This window comes from Dryobates pubescens, chromosome 17 (assembly GCF_014839835.1).
Source record: "Dryobates pubescens isolate bDryPub1 chromosome 17, bDryPub1.pri, whole genome shotgun sequence".
NCBI classification, from domain to species: domain Eukaryota; kingdom Metazoa; phylum Chordata; class Aves; order Piciformes; family Picidae; genus Dryobates; species Dryobates pubescens.
The window spans coordinates 10,631,964-10,655,787 of NC_071628.1; the positions used below are offsets into that span (position 1 = coordinate 10,631,964).

The window sequence follows — 23,824 nt, forward strand, 5'->3', positions numbered from 1 at the left end:
ACCTCCCTGAGCACAGTGCCATGGACCTCCTGAGCACAGCACCATGGACCTCCCAAGTGCAGCACCTGTCAGATACTCTGAGCCTTTGCTGGTTTCTGGGCTGGATGTTTTGCTTCCTCCAGTCAGAGCCTCAAGCACTTTACTGCACAATGACAACAGGGCATCAAGAAAAGGGTAAGATAATGACACATCATCTTGCCTATTCTCAGCTGCCTCATGCCATCATATGAACCACACCTGAGGGGGTTGTGGTATCTCCCTCAAAACTCACCCAGATGCATTCCTGTGTGACCTGCTCTTGGTGATCCTGCTCTGGCAGGGGGGATTGGACTGGATGACCTTTGGAGGTCCCTTCCAGCCCCTAACATTCTGTGATCCTGTGAGTCACTACCCATGTGCAGCTGGGGTGGTCTGACCTGGTAGTTCTGCTAATTCACTTCATGAACCTAGAATCATAGAATGCATTGGGTTGGAAGGGACCCTTGAAGGTCATCTTGTCCAACCTCATGCTGCCAGAAGCATTTGGCACTCAAACAGCCCCAAACCATCACAGCATCTGCTTTGCTCTGGCAGCACAGACTGTGCCCAGCCCAGGAATGGGACAAATCCAAGGGAACCTGCTCCCCAGTATGGATGGAGCAGCGCCTCCCATCCACCTGCATGTCTAGCCCAGCCCTTTCCCACATCACAGCAGCAGGACAGGGTTTTTTGGGGTCTGGTCTAAATCAAAGTGCTACTAAAGGAAGAGAACTGCAGGATGCCGAGCTTCCCACCTCCTCCTCCAACAGACACAGAATCACAGAACCATAGAATCACCAAGAGACCTTTGAGATTATCAAGTCCAACTACTCACCTAGAATTCACAATCCTATCACTAAACCACAGCACCACATCCAACCATCTTTTAAACACCTCCAGGGATGGTGACTCCAGCACCTCCCTGGGCAGCCTGTGCTGATGTTCATTAGTACCAATTACAGCCAAGGCCCTGCCCCAGCCCAGGTGCTGGCACACGGTGATTAAAAGAAAACGATTCCCTGCTCTGAGGGACCTTTGTGTCACATCCTCCCAACAGCCAGCAGCACGGCTGTGAATTCAAACGCTGACTTATTCATGGTTACAAACATCTGAAGGGTGGGAGCCAGGAGGATGGGGCCAGACTCTTCTCAGTGGTGCCCAGCAACAGGACAAGAAGCACAAACTGGAACCCTGGAGGTTCCACCTGAGCAGGAGGAGAAAATTCTTTGGTGTGAGGGTGCTGGAGCCCTGGAGCAGGCTGCCCAGAGAGGTTTGTGGAGTCTCCTTCTCTGGAGAGCTTCCAAACCTACCTGGGCATTGTGATCCTGGGCAAGCTGCTGTGGGTGCCCCTGCTCGAGCAGGGGGGGTTGGACTGGATGATCTGCAGAGGTCCCTGCCAGCTCCTATCATTCTATGATTCTATTAAGGCCTGGGTATGTTGCTAGCAGGCACTGGTTGTTATCTGCAGGAAGCAGCTCGTGCTGATGTGGGCATCACAAAGGAGCTGCTCTGACTGGCACGGCAGCTGCTTCTGGCATCCACAGCAATTTGTCCCCCAGCTTCAGGATATCACCTCGTCCTCCCAGGGTGGGTTTGGGTCCCTGCTCTGCCAGCCACACGGCATCAGACCCCCAGGATGGGGGGAGGGCGACAGACTGGGGAGTATCCAGAGATGGAGCCTGGCAAAGGCACCCAGACCCGTCCCAGCCTCCTGCCCGCAGGGTCTCATTAACCACCACCCATCACCCCTGCTCTGCCTGTTGGCGCCAGCTGTCTGTCTGTCCCGCAGCAGCTGTCAGTCCGTCCTACAGCAGCCGTCACTCCTCTGGCTGTGTGGGGGGCTGAGGTCCGTGCCCCCCCTCCACAGGGCTTGCATAAGCAGCCAGCTTTGTCCTCGGAGCCGCGCAGCCGGCGAGGGCACATCAAGCAAAGCGCTCGATGCTCCCCGACAGCCTCATCCTGAAGAGCAGCGGGCACGGCGCGGCCATCCAGCCTGATTTCTGACACGGGCTGTGTTTGCAAGAAGCTTCTGCAAAATAATCTGCAGCGTTGACAGCCGCGGACCTCAACCCCCCCAGCTCGTGTCAGCCCGGGGGGGAACACGAGCGGAGCACAAGGCGCCATGTGAGGGGGTCGGCTCCCACAGCACCCTCCAGCGTGCGGTCGCTGGTGCCTGATGGAAAGCTTTCACCTGGAGTACTCCTGCTGTGTCCAGATGTGGGGCCCCCAACACCAGAAGGACATGCAACTGCTGGGTCAGGTCCAGAGGAGGCTGGAGCAGAGGGCTGGAGCAGCTCCCTCAGGCAGACAGGCTGGGAAAGTTGAAGGTGTTCAGCCTGGAAAAGAGAAAGCTCCAGGGAGACCTTAGAGCAGCCTTCCAGCAGCTGAAGGGGGCTACAGGAGCGCTGGGGAGGGACTGCTTGGAAGGACTTGGAGCACTTGGGCAAGGGAAAATGGTCTGCAACTAGAGCAGGGTGGATTTAGATTGGACATTGGGAAGAAGCTCTTTAAGGGTGGTGGAACACTGGAACAAGCTGCCTAGGGAGATGCCCCATCCCTGGTGACATTCAAGGTCAGGCTCAGTGGGGCTCTGAGCAACCTGCTCTAGTTGCATATGTCCCAAGGGATGGGACCAGATGACCTTTAAAGGTCCCTTCCAAGCCAGTGCATTCTGTGATTCTATGACCTGCAGCCACCAACCTCCTCACAGTGGCAGGAGGGGGTGGGTTTGTACCAGCTTGGAGCAACCAGAAAGAGGAAGAAATCCTGTCTCCACAAAACATGAGCTATGGCTCCACAGGCTCTCTCTACAGGTGCTCATGTTCCTGGGGCTGGAGAGGTTGTGGGAATGTCTGAGGATGGAAGTGCAGAGAGATAAACCTGGTGTAATTGTGTACATCCACCAGAGACCACGATAAAGCAAAGCCCCAGGATTACATGGATCAGGATCAGCTCCTCCAGCCTCACAGGAATTGATTCAGACACAAGGTTCTCCGTAGCTGATATTCCTGATAGCTTATCAATTACACCGAGGCAGCAGCCCTGGATGTCATTTACCTCTTCGGGACAAGCCCTGGCAAAGGGATTTCCAAAGCTGGGGGCAAAGCAGCACCACCAGAGATTGCTGACTGACCCAGGGCTGTCCCCTCCCTGCCCGAGCCAGCAGCTCAGATGGATCTAGGGAGGTGGCAGGAACCAGCTTCCCAGCTACCAAAGAGGGTTTAAAGCATTTATGCAGCAAGAGCTGGTGGGGCAGAGGCCTCAGAGGGTTCAGGGGGGAAGTGGTGGCTTTTAGGGTGACCTCTTGTGGGTCAAAGCTTGATAGAGGGGGTAGCAGGTTGTCTTTTCTCAATGTATATCATAATTCCTGTTCAGGTAACTCCTAGCTCTGGAGAAGCAAGTTAAATGCTGGTTTGGAGAAATTAAATGCATTAAAACATCATTTTGTGGATGGGTAGCTGCAGGTATCCACATGGACAGTTGATTCCTGCCACCTCCCCAGGTAACAGTCACAGAATCCCAGCATGATGGTGGCTGGGTGGGACCTCTGCAGATCATCCAGTCCAACCCCCCTGCTCAAGCAGGGGCACCCACAGCAGCTTGCCCAGGATCACAATGCCCAGGTGGGTTTGAAATCTCTCCAAAGGAGACCCCACAACCTCTCTGGGCAGCCTGCTCCAGGGCTCCAGCACCCTCACACCAAAGAAGTTTCTCCTCCTGTTCATATGGAACCTCTTGGGTTCCAGTTTGTAGTTGTTGCCCTTGTCCAGTCACTGGGCACCACTGAGAAGATTCTGACCCCATTCTCTACCCCCACACCGTTTAGCTCTTGCTGGGCACTGATCTTGCCTCAGTAGGGCAGAGTAGGGGGGAAGGAGAACACCCCCCAGCCTCAGCTCCTTCCCCCCCAAAGGTAATTACCTTAAGAGCTCGTTAGGCTCCAGGATGTGCCTGCAAATAATGGACTATTTTTAGCAGATCAGAGGAAGAAGTGGCAGATTGGCAAGAATCATCCCTCAAGCAGCAAGACACTGGCTTGTTAAAGCTGACTTTTTTTTTGGCTGGAAACCCAGTTCCTGTCCCTTCAGAGCAGGTGAAGCACCACCAGCGCAGGGTCCACTGCTGCCAATGGTGCCCTCATGCGTCCTGCCCCAGCTCCTCAGCTGCTCTGAGGATCTGCTGCTCTGCTTCCATCTCTTCTCCAACGTCTTCATGCATGGATTGGTCTCAGCAGCCCCTTCACGGTCCCAGGGTCACCATGGCCAGATGTCACATCTCCATTTCAGGGCTGGCATAGAGCCACACCTCTCTGTCTGCAGTGCCAGTGCCCTGGAGTCACTTTGGAGCAACCCTGTCTCCTGTGTGGATGGAAACAGTCCAGTCCTGCCTTCCTGGCAGCCACCAAAACACAACAGCCACAACACAACAGTCCAAGGAGGTGAGGTCAGAGGATGACCCCAGGGACACAGCCCAAGGAAGGGAACCTGCTCAGCTGGACCTTCAAAACAAGGAATGTCCCAAAGATTCTGCTCAGGTCTCTGGGATTGTTCTCTGTGTCTGGCCAGAGCCTTTTGAAAATCCTGATGCTCCTATTTTTATGGACATCATCACTGTGGGCATCATCATAACAGACATCACCTCAACAGCCAGCATCAGGGCATCAGCCTGCACCAGCACGGCTCCTGCGCACAAGCCGAACACACTGGGAGTCGTGGTGGCCACCTCATCACCCACCACAGCCCCTGATGAGGCAGACAAGATCGCCTGGGGCTTGCCACTTCCCAGGGAGGGGCCATGGGAATGATGTTCCCCAGAAAAGAAAAGGCTTCACTGCCCCATTCCCATGGAGACCGCCAGGAGCACAAAACCCTCTGGTTGTGCTCCTCAGCCCCGGCGCACAATGGCCTGCGGTCACCACAGACAACCGCAGGCAGGCAGAAATATTTCTGGGTCAGGAGAAAGCCCAGGAGGAGGTGAAGTGCTTGGAGATTTCAGCCTCCAAGGGAGAGAAAGGTGAAAGAAAGAGCTGACACACACAGATACCAGTGATACCAGCATCCGTGCTGGGAATGGCCACCCACCCCAGTCCCTGCTGGGAAGTCACAGAATTGTAAGGGTTGGAAGGGACCTCAAGGATCAGCCAGTTCCAGCCCCCCTGCCATGGGCAGGCACCCCTCACACTACAGCAGGCTGCTCAGAGCCACATCCAGCCTGGCCTTAGAAACCTCCAGGGATGAGGCTTCCACCACCTCCCTGGGCAACCTGTGCCAGTGTCTCACCACCCTCATGGGGAAGAGCTTCTTCCCAATATCCAATCTCAATCTACCCATTTCTATTTTTCCCCATTCCCCCTAGTCCTCATTCTCCTCCCCAGACCACAGGAACAGATGACTGGGTTGGACAAGATGACCTCTTGAGGGTCCCTTCCAACATGATGCAATCTGTGACACCTGTGAAACAGGCACTGGTCTCACAGCACCTCCCCTCCTGCAGCTCCAGCTGAGGTTTTTGTCATCCCCTCCCCACCAACTCCCATGGCACCCACATGCCCCTGCAGAGCACCAAGGCTTTGGCTGCACTGACACAGCTCAGGGTGGTGGCTCTCCTGCTCCAGAACCTTGGTAGCACCTCAGTAATGTGTTCTGTGGAGGTTAACCTGCTGTGGACACAGTGAAACGGCCTCCCAGTACATCACCCCAGGATGTGAGACAAGTTCTAGCAGCCACCAGCAGCCCCTGGTCACTGCTGCCACTCAGCCCATGTCCTCCTGTCCTTCAACAGGCCCTCTGCTCCAGCTCAGAACCTTGCAGGAGCTTCCTAAAGCCCCCTGGCATGGAGGCCACCACAGCTGCATACTTGATAGGGACCGAGATGCAGCTCTGCCATGTGCACTGCCCACCCTGTCCCTCCTGCTGCTGCCCTCCCCAGCTGAAGTGGCTTCAGGAGAGGTTTCACCCCACACAGACACCCAGCTGGGCCCTTCTCCTTCACCCCAGAACAGCTGAGTGGATGAACCCCCAAGCCAATGCTACTCACTAGGCAGCAGCTGCAGGCATGATGGAAGGAGCAGCAGTGAGGAGAGCGATGGAGGAGACTGTGCAGGGGGCAGATGAAGACGCCAGAGTAGTCTGATGGGACCTGACATCCGAAGGCTTTCTCTGGGCTGGCCTTCAACACAAATTGTTTGAGCATAACAAGAATCCAGGCAGAAACTCACCTCTGAGCCAAGGCAGAGGGAGGAGGCATCAGCAGCTCCAGTTCTGATGAGTTTTGAATCTCCTGCACAATGATCTCGGACTAATTTCCATGCAACCAGCACCCAGGGGAGCCTCAGGGACCACGGGTGCAACCCTCCTCCATGCACCAGCACTGCCCTGGGAGAACCTGCAGTCCAGCACCAGCATGATGCCCAGTCCACCCCCTCTAACCAGCACCCTGAGTCAGCAGCATTTCCCCACCACAGAAGGAGGGTTTTTTTCTGGCCATACAGGACATGACTGAAAACCAGCAAGGGAGAAAAGGAAGGAGGGAAGGGAGGGAAGGGAAGGAAGGGAGAGAAGGGAAGGAAGGGAGGAAAGGAAGGAAAGGGAGGGAAGAGAGGGGAAGGAGGGAAGGGAAGAAAGGAAGGGAAGGGAGGGAAGGAGCACTGTCCTGTGCAGACAAATCTCCCAGCCAAGGAGAAGATCCATCCCATTTTGACTTCTGATAGCTTCAGAGGAGCCCTGAATCACCTCAGCCATACCAGGAGCTGCACAGCTCCCCCAAACCCAGCTGCTGTGATCTGACAGCTCACAAGGTCCCACCATGGTGACAGGCTCTCAGCACCCCTGGGCTCCAGGAGAGCAGGAAGCAATGGCGTGGGTTTGAAGTGTCTGAGACATCTTCTCCTTAGGCTTCTTCATTGCTCTGCTTTTGACAGAGAGCTGGGGGGTTGCTGGGAGAACGAGGACAAGCCCCACATCCAAATCCCTCCTCAGTGGCCAGCAACCACCACTCACCCTGCACCCCCAAGCCCACCCAGCTGGTCACCACTGCAAGCTCTGTGCAAAGCCCCTCAGGAACTCCCCAGAAACAAGTTTATGAGCCCTAAATCTCACCTCTAACACTCCCCCCAGACAACGCATGGCCACCTGCAGCCGCTTCCCACCACTCACGGCAACGCTCTCTGGAGCCTCTCCAGAAGTGATGATGGGTAGGAGCGGAGTGGGATGATGCTGGATACACTTAAATGTGTATGGGTTACACCACCATCAATATTTTAAGGGCTGGAGTGAATCTCTTGCTAAGCTCACACCGAGCTCCAGTGTCGTGTCCCCCCCGCCCCGGGGTGGTGGATGCCATCCAGGCAAAAGCATCGTGGATTTGGTGCTATCACCGTGTCCAACTGACACTTCAAATAGAGGCCAGCATAATTGGAGCACTTAAGGAAGAATCAAGTGCAGTCAAAAGAGTCTCTTCGGGCTCCTGTAGTTTTTCAGATGATTTTATTCCCCCCAAACACACCTAAGAGCCAGCAGGCTGTAAGTGCTCACCCTCCCCAGGCTTGCTCTGCACAGGCTTGCTCACTTGGAAGAGCACTGCAACAACAACAGCAAGCCACCAGAATTCCTTTGCCCAGAATGCCAGCAAAATGCCAGCCAAATTCCTTTGCCCAGCCAAATTCCTTTGCCCAGAATGCCAGCAAAATGGCACCAGAATTCCCTTGCCCAGCCACTGAGAAGACAACAGGAGAGGGAACTGCAGAGCTCCTCGGGCAACACGGGCATGACAAAACCACCAGCGTACTGCACCAGGTGCACCAGCACAGGCCCAGGAAGCTGTCACAGATCTCAAATAATCCTGTCACCAGCAGACAAGCTGTTATGGACATCAGGGACAATTATGCACTGTGAAATCATCTCCACTACAAAGCGACATCACCCTGGGATGAAACCACCTCCACTGCCCACAGCGTTGGCCCCAGCAAGCTGAGGAACCCAAGAATGGCAAACACCACATCCCTCTTCATGGACTCCCTGCACCTAATCTCTCACCAGCATGTCCTCAGAGAGACCTGGATGGAACAAAGATGAGCTGTCAGCCCAGTTCTGCAGCTGAGGGAAGCTGTGGTGCAGGGTGGAGCTCTGGAGGACCTCAAGGAGCATCCTGCTGAACCCGGGGCACAGGGACTGTCTCCTGCTCTCCAGCAGCCCTAGGATGTGACACAGCTCATCAGCATCAGTTCATGGATACAGGGATTAAGAGTGTCCAAAACCATCTCCTTGGATGAGCCCAGCAGAACTGCTGAGAATTCCACCCAACCCAGAGAGGTGTGAACCAAAGCAGCCTGAAGCACCTCAGCCACAGGCTCCTGTTACGCTGGGTGACATCCTCCTAACCACCGCCTGCTGTTAATTAAAAACCCTTCAGGAGTTGTAGAATCACAGACTCCTCTGGCTTGGGAAAGACATTAAAGATCACCAAGTCCAACCCTTTACCCAGCACTGCCAGGTCACCACCAAACCATGGCCCTCAGCACCACATCTCCACAGCTTTGAAACCCCTCCAGGGATGGGGAGTCCAACATTGCCCCGGGCAGGCTGGGCCAGGCCTTGACAACCCTCAAGGGAGAGAAATTGTTCCTAACATGCAGTTGGAATCACTAAAGGAAATCCTCAGCCACTTTTATTTTCTCTAAGCCCTGTTAGTTGTGGGGTTATTTAGTTCTGGGGGCTGTTGCCAAGGGACCAATGTTAACATCAACTGTGAGGGGCATCCCACAAGGGCAGAGAGAAATCTGTCATCAAATTTAATCCCAGAATCCCAGCATGGTGGGGATTGGAAGTGACCTCTGCAGATCACCCAGTCCAACCTCCCTGCTCAAGCAGGGGCACCCACAGCAGCCTGCCCAGGATCACAATGGCCAGAAGGGTTTGGAAGCTCTTCAGAGAAGGAGACTCCACACCTCTCTGGGCAGCCTGCTCCAGGGCTCCAGCACCCTCACTCCAATGGATTTTCTACTCCTGTTCATATGGAACATCCTGGGTTCCAGTTTGTGCCCGTTGCCTTCCCAACTCTATGCTGGGATTCATTTTGCATCATCACTTTACTGATGTCTAGAGCAGAAGCCAGATGGTGAGCTGATGGACAGTGTCCATCCTGCTAAGGAGACAGCAGCTCCCACTCCAGCCCAGAGAAGGAAGCTGAGGCAGAAGGCAGCACCTCCCCTTATCCCCTCCAAGGGCAGCTGCACCCCAGACCCTCTGCTTTATCCCAAAGTCCAGATGAAGAAATCTGTCATGAGAAAACAGAAGTCACAAGTGGTTAAAACCCCATCTTAAGGAGCTGGCCCAAGCAGCAGTGACAGGCTGGGGAATTGTCCCCTGCAGGTTTGGGAGTTTCCTATCAGTGATGCAAACCCACAGGTGATAAATGCAAGTGGAAGGCAGGAAGGCCAGCAGTCACAAGGACCTGGGCCAAGAAAGTCCATTCTGGATCAGAAAAAGAGCCAGTAGTGAGGAACAGCCCAGATTTAGGCAGGAGCTTGGCCCAGGAGCGTTAGCTCCAGAGGTAGCTCCGACAGTCCCACTGCAAGGGCAGGAGCTGTGTTTAGCTTCAGACAAGTCCTGACAGCACAAGGCTCACAGGGTTTCCTAGAGGGATGGAAAAGGATGGCCTGGCACAGCAGCAACATTCCCAACACCCATGGATCCTGCCTCACCATCATGTCCAACCCCAGCCCTCTCCTCCTGAGCTTTCTCCTGCCCTCATGTTGTCCCTTCCTTCCCCTTCACATCCAATGGTCCCAGGAGCTCCAGGGTCTCAGATCCCAGGGATGTTCTGTCCTCATTCCATGTTCAAGAAGCCCTTGTTTGCAGGCCAGCAGCATTAGTCAGCACAGGATCTAGCTCAGGGCTAATGAGAAGGACATCGATTGAGAAGTCCCTGCTCAGCATGTTTCCTACCTATTTTTCATGGGTAACTATATTGGATTCCAGCTTTTGTTTTCCTCCAGCCCTAATCCACTGTCCACTCTAGGAGTTAAGCACATAGATAATCACTATGAAAGACCCAATCTAGACATTCCTAAGGTCTCTCTCCAGCTCCAGAATGGCTTCATCAATTTTTGTTATTTTTTTTTATTAAAGAGAAATCCCACACAGGCAGCCAGATGGATATTTCCTCTGGGATCTCAGCTTATGAGCCCAGCTAAAGCCAGCAGGATTGGACCAACCCTGCTAGAAGCCCTCTGAAAAAAGCTCCTCAAGATGACAGATCATCAAAGCCTTTGGTAACAGACCTCATGCAGCCTAAATATTCCATTTCCAGCTGCAGCATCGATCAGGTTCTGGTATCCAGGATGAGCCAGACAAGGTCTCTCTGGCCCTGCAGAGCACAACTCCACAGAGCTCTTGTGAATCATCATTTCTTGTCTGTCTGGTGAGACACCAGGACCTGGTGAGTACCTACCCACCTTATTTCACCCTGTCCTGCAGCTCCCCAAACCAGCCTGGGCTCTTCCTCCATGCTCAGGAGTCCAGTGCTTCTGGACTAAAGTACAAGTGGACCTTCGACTTCCAAGGAGATGCTTGGTGCAGGGAACTGCCATTAGGGAAAAATGGGTCTCAGCATCTGCTCAGCTCCAGCAGGACCACAGCCTGGCTGGGAGCAGAAGGAGGCTTCCAACTCCAAAACCCACAGAAAATAGGTTAAGTTTATCATGGTGAGAGGGTCATGGTGGGATGATTCGGGTGCAGCCATCTCATGGCTCTGAGCCCTCTGACACTCACCCCTCTTCAGGAGGCATCTCCTAACCTTGGCATTACAAACCCTTAGCATTACAAAGTAATGCTAGACAGGATCTCAGCCTGTTCCCTCATCCCTAGAAGAGCAGTTTCCATTTCCATCACCTTTCCTGATCAGGCCCACAGTGTTCAGTGTTCTCCCCTGAACAACGTGGTCCTGACCAGCAAAGTTGATATTCTCCCCCTGAACAATGTTGGAGAAAAGACCTCACCATGAGTTCCAGGAGGAAAACTGGGATCATCCACCAGTAGATGCCCAAAGGTGATCTTTGGAGCGGCTAGGAGATGCTGTGGCTTCAAACCCAGCTCTGCTCTACGGCAGGATTACGTAAAACCGGCCCCATCTTGCTCGGTGGCCCCGCTCCTGATGTCTATCTGCAGAGACAGCTGCTGACTCCATGAGCACAATCAGATTTCACTCTGGTTTACTCTGCTGTCCCCTCCAGACACGAAGGCAGAAGAAGCAGGACAGGCTCTTGCTCTGTGTGTTCGGAACGAGCAGCGTTCCTCACGCAACCCCGGCCACCAAGCCGCTCCTGCTGATGGAGAGGATGGCTCCCAGTGAGGGTAATCCACACAGACGTTAATTGCCAGAGTGTAATTAAGGGCAGGGCTCAGTTTGCATCTTGAAAGTGAGGATGCTGGAGGAACAAAGCGCCCGGCTGCCCCCCAGGACCGCGGCATCACTCCAGCGGCCGTGACAAAAATCCTCATTTTGCGTAGAAAAATGAGCCTGAAGCACAGGGCACACCACGGCCTCTGGGCAAAGATGAAGCTCCACAGACCAGGGGCTTTCTGCAGATACCACAGCATCACAGGATGTTAGGGGTTGGAAGGGACCTCCAAAGGTCATTGAGTCCACCCCCCCTGCCAGAGCAGGACCGTAGAATCCATCGCAGGTCACACAGGAACACATCCAGATGGGGCTTGGAAGCCTCCAGGGAAGGAGACTCCACAACCTCTCTGGGCAACCTGTTCCAGTGCTCTGTGACCCTCACAGTGAAAAAGTTCCTCCCCATGTAGAGGTGGAACCTCCAGTGTTGTAGTTTATATCCATTACCTTTTGTCCTGTCACAGGGTGCAACTGAGCAGAGCCTGTCCCCTGCCTCCTGACACCCAGCCCTCAGCTCACTCTTGGCCATCACCATGCAGCAGACACAGAAAGCTGCTCAGCTGGCTCCAAACCTAAAGGTCACCTCAGACACAACCACATCCTGGCACATCTCAGCTGGTAAATCCCTGGAAAATCAGATTATTGCAAAATCTGTGCCAGAGAGCAGGAGTTGGCAAGGCTCATGTGGGGCTGTCACGTATCCACCCCCTGATCACAGCCCTGAGGATGAGGCTACAGCAGCTTCAGACCTCCCCACTCTTCCTCTCATTTCCAAATGCTCCTGAAAGCAAAGGGCAGCAGCTGCTCTTGTGTCTAGAGATGGAAACACCTCGCTGGATGTTTAACAGCCACCTTCTACCGTGAAAGGGAATTGGAAATGCCCTCTAAGATCATCAAGTCCAACCATCAACCCAACACCATGGCCACTAGAGCATGGCCCCGAGTGCCATGCATTTCTTGAACATCTTCAGGGATGGTGACTCCACCACCTCCCTGGGCAGCCTGTTCCAATGCCTGACCACTCTTGCAGGAAAAAAATTGTTCCTAATATCCAACCTAAACCTGCCCTAGTCCAATTTCAGGTCATTTCCTCTCACCCTATCCCCAGTGTCCCACAGGACACAAATGTCATGAGTTCCTAAAGCACAGCAACAAAATAAGAGGCAGGTTTGTTTGAAGAAAGGGGGGAGGGAGGTGGGGGAAGACATGCAGAATTGGAGCATGAAGGTTAAAAATAGGTTTCCACTCAAGATGGTCAGGTAAGGATGTGCCCAACAGCCCAAGGATGGTTTGTGAGTGGTGACAGGAAGAAATTGACAGTGAGGGTGGTGAGACACTGGAACTGGTTGCCCAAGGAGGTTGTGGATGCCCCCTCCCTGGAGGTGTTCAAGGCCAGGTAGGATGAGGCCTTGAGCAACCTGGGCTAGCAGAAGGTGCCCCTGCCCAGGGCAGAGAGGTTGGAACCAGATGATCTTTAAGGTCCCTTCCAACCCAAACCACTCTATGATTCTATGATTCCAGGCACATACAACCCCCTGTAGACAACATCCTGTGGGGCTGATGGAACAGAAGATCCATCTCATCCATGACCACTGCCCCAACCCCTCTGCCAGCACCAATGTGCAGAGAAATCTGGAAACAAACACACATCCCCAGGCTTCCTTTTCTGGAGAGGAGCTGTAAGTCCATTGGGAATACAAGGAGGGAATCCACAAGGGGTGGCTGAAGAAGAGACAAATGTGGATTTATTTACCCACGTTCTGAAGCTTCTGAGGGGGTGGTTGGAACAACCACCAGAAGCAACTAACTGCAAACCTGCCACAAGAAGTCTAAAGCCTCCTCCTTTCCAATCACCTCCCAGCCCTGGCAGAACAAACTCAAGCCCACACCCACCAGGACCTGCTCCCCATAACTTCCTTGCTGTGCAGGAGCCACAGCAGGCACTCCTGGGACCCATCAGCCTCATGGGCAGTTCTGGATCATCACCACAACATCTCTCCTACACCACTGCCAGAAAGTACTCAGGAAACATTCCAAAGAGAAGAATTTGACCTAAAACTTCCTTATTTGCAGAATCACCTCCAAAGCTTTCTGTAACCAAGCAAGGGTTGGTTCTGCTGACCACAACCAAGCGGCTGCTGACATGAGCATGGCTCAGCTCTCCCTGCAGCAGTTTCTAACAAGTGACAGCAGTGCAATGCTTCTTCTGCTGCTTGGAAGCCAGGAGCAAGGTGATTTTGGATGCTTTGCTCCATGATGCCACCCCCATTCTGGAGACTTAGCAGAGGTGGGAGCACACAGGTGCTTTGCAGGTCAGGTTGTGATTCCCATCAGACCTGCACAAACAGTGCTCACCACGGGGTATGTGACATGCACACATGTTCTCCAGAAGGCTGAAGTGTTGAGGGCACCACAGGGTTTGGGTTTTTCCACTGGCAAAGTCCCACCTCACCCAGCTCCAAAGATGTGCACACACCACCCTTGAACAGGTAGCAGCATGTATTGGCTATTGATTGAACAACTGCCCTGCAAGCCAATAAGGACTCCACTGGCTCCTGACACTGAAATTCACCCAACACTGTGTGGGCAGAGACCTGCTCATGCTTGGGAACCACCTTCACATGCAATGCCACCCTGGAGAGGACACCCTCTCCCACAAGCTGTGAAGGAGCTTCCAGGCTGACAGCATCTCAGCGAGGGTCTTGCTCACCACACAGTCTTTGCCCATCTTCCTACACAGCTTCCAGAAGCAGCCAGCCTGCAAGGTTCCATCTAGAAAACCACAACAGAGAGGATCCACAGATGCTTTTGGTGCCTCTGGTTTCGTACATGGCAAACCAAAGCATGGTGCCAGCCTTGGCTTTGCTGCAACGTGGCCCCAGACATCATTCCCATACAGACAATCCCTCCAAGCTCCTGGAGAGCAAGTCAAGGATTAAAAACAAGTGGGCTGCTGAAGGCACTTTGAGCATTCCCCAGACACCTGAAGAGAGCCTCCTCCTGTGCATTGCCTGATTTGTACATGACAGGAGCAGAAAATGTCTCCTTTCATCACGCTGCTGAACAGAGCTTCCCCAACAGTGCTGCTGTGTGTGTGCATCTGTAGAGATGTGTATGTATAACTATAGCATGTGTAAATCCACCCACACTGAGTGTATCCACCTATAATGTGTGTAAATCTACCCACAGCGTGTGTAAATCAACCTATAGTGTGTGCGAAGCCACCCACAGCATGTAAATCCTCCTACAGAGTGTGTAAAGCTACCTACAGCGTGTGTAAATCCACCCACAGCATGTGTGAATCCACCTATAGTGTAAATCCATTTGTCTTCACCATGGTGTATGGAGAGCACTAAGCAAAGCAGTTCCTCCAGGGCCCCAGCTGCTGGGAGGAGGACAGCAGCAGTGCCCCAGCAGGTGAGGCTGTAGAAGGTATGGAAAGTCAACAGAAAGCAGAGGCTTTGGGTGGTGAAGAAGGAGCAGCACTGACCCACCTCCAGAGGGTCTCTGTAACAACTCCTGGCACTGCTTGCCCATTAAATTGAGTCCCTGGGGTTTGGTGTTTTTCTTGGTGGACATTGAGTGGATGCTTCCCTCAGCTGCCTTTTGTATTCAAAATTATATGCTTGGAGCCTGATTTGAAAAGAGAAAGGAGATGAAACCCCAGAGATTCTCAGCTTTGATTGTTTGTCTCCAAATTTATTGTGCATTCCAGGCAGCTTTCTCCCAAGCCCACAAACCATCTGTATGGAACTGTGGGAGCAGGGGACGAGGGATGCTGCCCCGACGGCGCGCGGCTCCGCGCAGAGGGAGCTGAGGAGAGCCACCTGTTGCCACTGCAAACACATTCCCAATGCTATAAATGAAAACACTGAATGGAGTCAACAGCAAATGGGCCAGAGAAACCTGCTGGCATTGCTGTCACCATCTCTGGGATCTCCTGGCCGGAGCGGGAGGACCCTGCGCCCACTGCAGCCCAGAGACTCTGCTACTGGGCTTCTCCTTACTGCCTTGGAGGCTTTGCTGGAGCCTCATTGGTGCTAGACCACAAGAACAGGAGCAACCACCAACAGAACAAGAGGACAGAGTCTCAAGCTGCACCAGGGGAGGTTTAGGCTGGATGTTAGGAAGAAATTCTTCACAGAAAGAGTGATTTGCCATTGGGATGTGCTGCCCAGGGAGGTGGTGGAGTCACCATCACTGGGTGTTTAAGAGGGGACTGGATGAGGCACTTGGTGCCATGGTTTAGTTGATTAGATAGTGTTGGGTGATAGGTTGGACTTGATGATCTTGAAGGTCTTTTCCAACCTGGTTAATTCTATTACCATGTTCCAGTACCTAAAGGGTGGCTACCAGGACGATGGAGACTCCCTTTTGACAAGGAGTGCCGTGTAAAAGACAAGGGGTGGTGGGTACAAGTTACTGCTGGAGAGATTCCAGTTGGAATCCAGAAGAAAATTTGTCAGCATGGGAAGAGTCAGACGTTGGAATCATCTCCCAAGGGACGTGATGAATCCCCCTACACTGAAGAGTTTTAAGATTCAGCTTGACAGGCTGCTGGTCCACCTCATTTCAACTCTGTTGTTACCTAGAAAGATTGGACCAGATGATCCTTGGGGTCCCTGGCATTCTGTGATTCTGTGATGCTCAGACAGCCCAGCCCAAAGTCCACCTTACTCTGTGTTTCTGACAACAGGTTGGACATCACTCCCTGTTCCCACACCCTGGCTGTGGGGTGGGGGGCAGGGGAAGCTCTGGGACCAGATCTGGTTCGAGGTATGCCTGCCAACACCAGGGGGGTTGAAAAGAGATGGTCTTTGAGGTCCCTTCCAGCACAAACCATTCCATCAGTCTATGAATCTAAACCTGCAGGCACAAATGCTCCTGGTTTCTGGTGCTCCCAGCAGCAGGGAGCAAACTCTGGTGCAGAAGACATCATCTGAGCCCAGGACTTAAGAGGAGAGCCCCACTGGGCGAGCAGCGGTCTGGTAACCTACTTCCCAGCGCCAGAAACGGGGAACTCGGAGAAGATAAAAAGGTAATGAACAAATAACCTTCGCCGAGCACGCGCCGCGCAAGCCCCACGGCTCCCCTTTGTGCTGACCGCCCGTTATTAATGATCCTGTCAGGCCTCCTAATGAACTTTGTGCTTCATGTGGAAACAGGGGGTTTATCCAAGAGCCTCCTCGAGAGGCTCATTTCCATTTATCCCCAATCTTAGGCAGAAAGTTCTGACGTTCCGAGCCTAGGAAACTGCATTTGGATGTCGGTTCCCTCACGTCCCCACATCCGCGCCCTGCTCCTGAGGTCTGAGACACAGCATCGCTCTCCTTCTGGGGGGTGATGCTCGATGAGGGTTCAGCAAACCCTTAATTATTTCAAAGCCTTTTACGCCAAGGTGAAGAATTCAAACCATTTCCTCAGACAAGCAGCTCAGTCACAGGGAAGCCACAGCGGGCAGGGAGCGTCGGGGTTTTCAAAGCTGCCTTTATTCCAGCGGCGGCTGCGAGGCTGCTGGGCTGCCAACTGCTCCACGGTGTGTTGGGAGACAAGGTGGCAAACAGAAATTAAACACGCTGCCAGGGCAGCCCCATGCCATGGAGATGGACAAGAGCCCTTCAGGAATGGCTGCCCCCCTCTGCCAGCCTGGCTGCCCCCTGAGGACACGTCACCCATGGGAGCAGGGTCCGCAGCACACCACCAAGGGATGGAGCATTGCTGCCTTCTCACAATCGATGGTCCCTGGGCTGGAAAAACCATCTTTATTGCTCTCAAATGTGGCTGGTGGTATGTAATGTTACTAAACCAGCAGCTTTTATGAGTCAGGAAACCAAACATCATCTTCAGGCAGCTATTGAGTCCTGGCAAGGGGCTGAGACCCACAGGCAGACACACACCATCCCTAGCACCCAGTGGAGATGGACACTAGGATGATCTTCTCCCCAGAACAGAAAACTATGAGAATATATTTTAAACAAGCAAACAAACAAAATGGTTTATGGAGGTGCTGACCCACTGCAGACTGTCTGCAGCAGCTGTGTTCCCCATACACCATCCCTGAGCCTGATGGGGTTAAAAAACCCGGAGCTGAGCTCTGCAGGCTCCTCCACCTGCTTGGATGGGCTCTTCGGGAGTGAAAATTAGGGTAAAAGAGAGGAAGAATTCATTCAAGCTCAGACAATAAAGCATTGGTTCAGCATGGGAATATTGGCAGTGTAAACACGGGATAATCAAATGAAAAGGGATTTATTTTGAAGTGGAATACTCAAGGTGTCACCCAGCAGCACCCAGCCCTTGCTCACCCAGACAGAGGTTAATTTTGGTGCCAGCTTTGCCCAGCGCCATTACCCAAGATGTAAATAAAAGCTTTCCAAATCAGCTCTGCCTCCCGTGCCTCCTCCTCCCCAGCCCAGGAGAAGCCCGGTGACACATCCGATGGGCCACACTCCAGGGAGGGTGCAGAACCCACCACAGCCCCACACGGCGCTGGGCTGAGCGACACAAACACCTTCACGCTGCAACAAAACCACAAAACCCCACAAACCACAAAGTTCTCCACTCCCCAGCCGGGTGCCAGCACCGCGGACGAGAGCGGTGGCTGAGCCTTTGGGCAGTTTCTCCCTGTTTCAGTCAAAAATAGAAATGCATCCATCAGAGCCAACAGGCAGGGAGACAGCCCGGGTGAGGAAGAGCTCCGGAGCTCGGCACCACGCGAGGGATCCGCGCCGGTGGGGGAATGACCTTCAAAACTCATTCACCACTCCAGCCTCCTCGGAGAGGGGTAGCTCGCTCCCTGCCTGCTCCGATCCTGCACAGATTATCAATATCTGGCTTCCAAAGCAGCACGGAAGCCACAGAAAACAAACATTGAGCTGGGGTAACCTTGGCAGTGAGGGGAACAGGAGCTCCTTCTCCATACCTTAGGCCAGGCAAGCTGAGCAGCAGGATCCACCACTCACTGTGCTCAATAGACACCAAGGCACTGAAATATGGGATGGAGTTATGTTTGCTCTTAGTAATAATAATAAAAAAGACACGCAGAATGACGCCACCTTCTTAAATTATCCTGAGGGCAGAGAATCCAGATTCCTCCCAGCTGCCTCGCCTACACCTTCTCCCCCCAAACTCCAGCTCTCCATTTAATTTCCCCCAGAATTAGTTGTGTTCATGCAAACCCAACCAGGTTGCCGTTAAGAGTTGTTTACTGGGTCACACTTTACAACCCGGGTAGGGGGGAGGGGGGGGAGGCGAGGGAGGGAGCAGCATTAGCATTCCCCAGCCCTTCTTTGCACGAAACACCGCTAGGTTTGAGCTATTTGAGGGGATTTAAGCAGAAATGACGGTGCCTCCCCAGCCTGCAGCATTCCCTTAGCATTTAAAGCGTACTTCTGCCTGGGGATGAAAAGCTGCTTCCTCCTCCTCCTCCTCCTCGGAGCAGGGGGAACAGGGAGACCCCGAGAAGGCTGGAAGGTGGGAGCTGGGTGTTATTGAGTCACCTTTACCCAAAACTCTGCTCTGAATTTTTCCACTGGCTGTGGACTGGGCTGCAGCCAGCTGGTACCAGCAGAGTTGTGAGTGCTCCAGCTGGGAGAGCTCCTTTGCAGGGAAAATTGTGGGAACGGAGAAAGAAAAGCCTCCTCCGAAGCCGGAGACGCTCCTCTCAGCCCTCCAGCCCCAAGGTCCCGTTACCCAACCACTGGCAGCAGGGATGCTGAGGGTTTGTTTGGCTTTGGAGGGGTTTTTTTGGCTAGTTTTTGCAAATACAACCCTGGTCCCGCGCAGACAGAGGCAATAACAGGGCGGAGGGCCACTGCCACTGCCCCGGGTCCGGGTCCCGGTCCCCGTCCTGCCCCGGCACACGGGGAGCGGCAGAGGCTCTCCTGGTCCCCACCGCTCTGAGCCCTGCTCCGGACAATCACAAAATCCAGCCACTCATTAGGGCAGACCTAACGAGGGAGGCAGACCCGGGGCACCCCTGCATGCGGCGGAGGCCGGGGTGAGCCCTCCCGGCCCGGCAGCATCCCCGGTACATCCACCGCTGCCCGGCAGCGTCCCCGGTACATCCACCGCTGCTCGGTACAGCGCCCGTACGTTCAGCAGTGACCGGTACACCCCGACACTTTACTTCGCACCGGAGTCCGATCCGCGCAGCCTCCGCAGCCGGCACCGCCGAGCTCCGCGGGGCCCGGCCGCGGCTGCCCCCGGTTCCCCGGGCTGTTCCTGCCCCGCTTCAGCGCCGACAGCGCTCCGGTGATTGCAGACATCCCCAGCCCCGGTGGTCTCCGCGCTAGCCCCGCACACCTCCGCGGAGGGGGGGCGGCGGAGCAGGGCTGGGGGAGAGTCTTCCCTGTAGCGGCGGGAACCGGGGATGGGGGGCGGGGGGCGTCCGCCTTTGTTCACAGCAGCGGCGGGGCAGAAGCAGCACCCCACCACCATCATTCCCACCCCCCCAGCTCCGCCGCTCCTTTTGTCTGCCGGCTGCGGGCTGCAGCGCCGCGGCTGCGGGGGCACCGCGACCCCGGTACGGGGCTGTCCGTTCCCCGATGCCCCCCCAGAACCCTTCAGGCCCCCCGGGCCGCTGACCTGGATGGTGCAGGTGTACTCGCTGTCGTCCAGCAGCCGCACAGTGCAGTTGTACTCGCGGTCCAGGTTCCTGCTGCTGCCGCTCATCCACCTGCTCAGCATCTTCCCGGGGGCGCGGAGCAGCACGGAGCTACCGGCGGAGCCTCCGCTCACATCCCGCTGCCGGGGCGGTGCGGGGTGGTGCGGGGCGGGGCACCGGGATCAGCCCCCCCCAGCCCCAGCCCCGGCTCCAGCCCCAGCCCCGGCCCTGCCGCTGCGGAGCGGAGCCGCCGAGCGCAGAGCCCGGGCCGCGGAGCTCGGCGGGTGGGGTGGGGGGGAGGGGGCAGAGGCAGGGCCCGGGGATCTGGGGGGCGGGGGGGGGTGCCTACGGACACACACGGCCCCGCCGGCAGAGGCTTGCGGGGGCCAATCTCTGCGCCGCGGCCGTGACGGGCTCCGCCGCAAACCAATGCGGCAGGGGAGGCGCGGAGCCACCGCCCCCACCGGGCGTCCTGGGGGGGTCCGCGGGTGCGGGGGAGGGAGGGGAGAAGCGGGGGCTGGGTGCTTGATGCCGAGCCGGGCGGTGGGAGGGGGGCGGAGGGGGCAAGGGGGTTCCCGGAGACGTCGGAATGGGTTGCCGGGGTGCTGAGCCCCTGCCGCTAAACACACCCAGGGGCAGCGGTGGCTGGGGGGTGCTGGGGGGTGCAAAGCTGGACACGAGCCAGCACCGGTCGCTCCCAGCCCCAGACGTGTTCTGGGCTGATCCCCAGCAGCATGGGCAGCAGGGGCAGAGAGGGCATTCTGCCCCTCTGCTGCACTCTGCTGAGACCCCACCTGCAGTGCTGGGGCCAGCCCTGGAGTCCTCAGCTCAGCACAGACAGGGACCTGTTGGAGCGGGTCCAGAGGAGACCACAGCAACATGGGAGGACTGGAAGCCTTCTGCTATGCGGCTAGGCTGAGAGAGTTGGCTCCAGGGAGACCTTCTGGTGCCCTTTCAGGACTTCAAGGGGCCAATCAGAAAGGTGGGGCCAGATTTTTGAGCGGGGCATGTTGTGACAGGACAAGGGGTGATGGTTTGAACTAAAAGAGGGAGATTCAGACTGGAGAGAAAGGAAAAATGTTTGACCCTGAGGGTGGTGAGAGCCTGGCCCAGGTTGCCTAGCAAGGTGTGAGCTGCCCCATCCCTAGAACCATTGCAGGTCAGGTTGTTTGGGGCTCTGAGCAACCTGCTCTCGTTGCAGATGTGCCTGATGACTGCAGGGGGCTTTCACTGGACGAGCTTGACAGGTCCCTTCCTACCCAAACCAGTCTGGGATTCTATGACCTCCTGCCCGCAGGAAGAAGGACAGGGCAGGGGTGCAGCCCCCTGCTGCAATGAGCCTGACAGGGGATGTGGAGCAGGCTCTGGGGTATCCTCACCCCAGAGCAGGTGAACAGCCCCCTGCTGCAATGAGCCTGACAGGGGATGTGGAGCAGGCTCTGGGGTATCCTCACCCCAGAGCAGGTGAACGGAGCTGAGGTGTGGAAGCAAACAGCTCCATCTCTGGTTCTTGGACAACTGGGACTCTCAGGTGGTCAGTGATCTCCTGGATGCTGCTCTGGAGAAATGAAATAACCTAGTGGTGGTGTCAGCAGTGACCAGGGATGGGAGCCTAGCCAGCAGTGCTGCAGAACTCCAGCCCTGGACACTGCCTGCCTAGTTGTCACACTCCCTCCACACTCACCCCTGCACAGAGGAGTTCCAGCAGTGCTCCCACAACCCCACCCCAGCTCCACACATACTAGACAATGCCTGGACCAAACAGGCCACAGTGAGGGGCTGTGTTAAGGTGCCTCCAGTCTGTTCCACTGCAGCACAGGCACCTTCCCAGCTCAGCCCATCTTCTCCTGGAGACTCTGTCCATCCCCTGCACCTGCACTCAGAGGCTGCAGCACAGCTCCTCTGTGAATCCCAGCCCTAGACTCCCACTTCACAGCTAACTGCTCCTATCATTTCTGCTCCAGCTTTGTTCAATCTCTGCCTTCCCAACCAAAGAGATGTTTCTAACCCCACGCTCCTCACCTTTCCCTGGGCAGCACAGGCTCCCCCCCAGCCCTTCCAGGCCTTTCTCTGCTGCAGTGCATCCCTTCGTGCCCCACACTGGCTGGCAAACCTCTTCCCAGCTCCACTCCAAAGGAGAACTGCTCCAAGGTGGCCCCCCAGCCTCACATATCCCTGACACAGGCTCATGTATCCTCACTGTGGGAAGGACATGTGAGGCTGGTATCCATGTAGGACTGGAATCCTGGTGCTTTTCTTTTGGACTGGGGTCCTGGTGGGACTGGGATCCTGGTGCTTTTCTTTGAGGCCATACAGTTCAGGGATTGTCCCCAGGATGGTAACAAGAGACAGGTCTTTCCCAGCCCCTGCTTCCCACACTGGGTCTGCCCAACAGGCTGGGTGCAGCCTTGTGACAGTTGTGCTCATAGAGGGACCACAGTGGAGGACCAGGATCTGTTATCTTGGATCCAACAGGCATCTAAATAATCCAACTGGATCTAAACATCCAATTAATGTAAATGGCAGAGTGGGAAGGAGACATCAGAGGCAGTGGTGCTGCAGCAGGAGACGCAGACAGCGGACAGCATCTTGAAGACCACTTCATTCTGCTAGAAAAGGTGATGGCAGAGGCAGAGATGTGGCAGAGACAGACTGTCTGTCGGGAGCCCAACTCCTGCAGCTCCCAGGAGGAGGACAGGCCGTGCCCAGTGCGTTGCCGGGAGCCGCGGTGCAGCACCCAGAACAACAAGGGCGCTTTTCAGGCGGCGCGGGGCTGGCTCCCCAACCATCTGGGCACTCTCACAAAGATGCTTGTATGCACTAAAGGAGCTGCTACTTTGTCATGGAGCCCACTCTGCATAAATTGCTCTCATCTGCCTCAGAGCTCCCTTCTGAACCAGCTGAGCTGTTAATGAAGAATGGGATCCTCAGCCTTGGCAGGTGCTGCTTTCACCGGGAACAGAAGCTCGGGAGCCAGCTGAGCGGCTTAATGAGGAGAGCATTCACGGCACGGCCGCCACAGCTCTGCCAGGGAGTCTCTCGCCCCTGGCCTGCTCGGCTGCCGACTTTGTTCCTCCACCGAGTTCTGCTGAGTTTTTTGACACAGAAGTAGCCTTTCTTGACAAAGACCCTCGTGGGGGCAATGCAGGAGCCCCTTGATCAAGCCCACCCCCCAGCCTTAGAAGGGGGAATGCTGCTCTGAGCGACCTGCTCTAGCTGCTGCTGACTGCAGGGGGGTTGGACTGGATGAGCTCTAGAGGTCTCTCCCAACCCAAACCATTCTATGCTTCTCCATCAAACAACCTGAAAAGGACCTATCCAAGCCTGGGAGATGCCTTTATCAAACCCCTCTCTGTTCTGCTTTGCTGGACAGCAATGTTGTTTTGATGAGTAATGTCCCTTTCCCCCCTCCCTTTTTAATAATCAACACAGTAAATCCCACATGGAATTCTCCATGTTTGGAGTCTCCATTACTTGCAGTTTTGTGCTCAAGCTGTAGCTGTCTTTGAATTCTGAGATGTATTTGTTTTCCAGCAGGTGATCTTCACTCGGGGATTGTGTCTAAAAACCCCAGGAGGACAGAAGAGAGTCATCCCTGCTGCTCAGAGGAGCAGAAAGTTCCCCACAAAGGGGAGCATGAAGCCCATCCTGAGGGTGACACATGCAGCACAAACTCTTCTGGAGTGCCCAGCACCCAGCAGGAGAAGGGACTGCAGAGCTGTGGGTGAGGAGCCCTGCTGATGGGCAATCAGGATGCAATTTGCTTCTGCTGAGGGGCAGAAACTGAGCCCTGGTGGTTTCATGATA

General features: G+C 55.1%; 1 protein-coding gene across 4 annotated transcripts in view; it reads right to left on the minus strand.

Annotated features, from left to right (window-relative positions):
- Nucleotides 1-20,321, minus strand: part of FRMD5 (FERM domain containing 5) — a 76,677-nt gene extending 56,356 nt beyond the window's left edge. For 3 of the 4 annotated variants that reach the window (XM_054168878.1, XM_054168877.1, XM_054168876.1), the window contains exon 1: nt 19,999-20,320. In XM_054168878.1, the coding sequence (XP_054024853.1) occupies nt 19,999-20,100 (102 nt within the window). In that variant the 5' untranslated portion in view covers nt 20,101-20,320. Of the gene's footprint in view, nt 1-19,998 lie in introns of all 4 variants that reach the window. The other variant, XM_054168880.1, reaches the window with a different exon arrangement.
- Nucleotides 20,322-23,824: the final 3,503 nt, after the last annotated feature.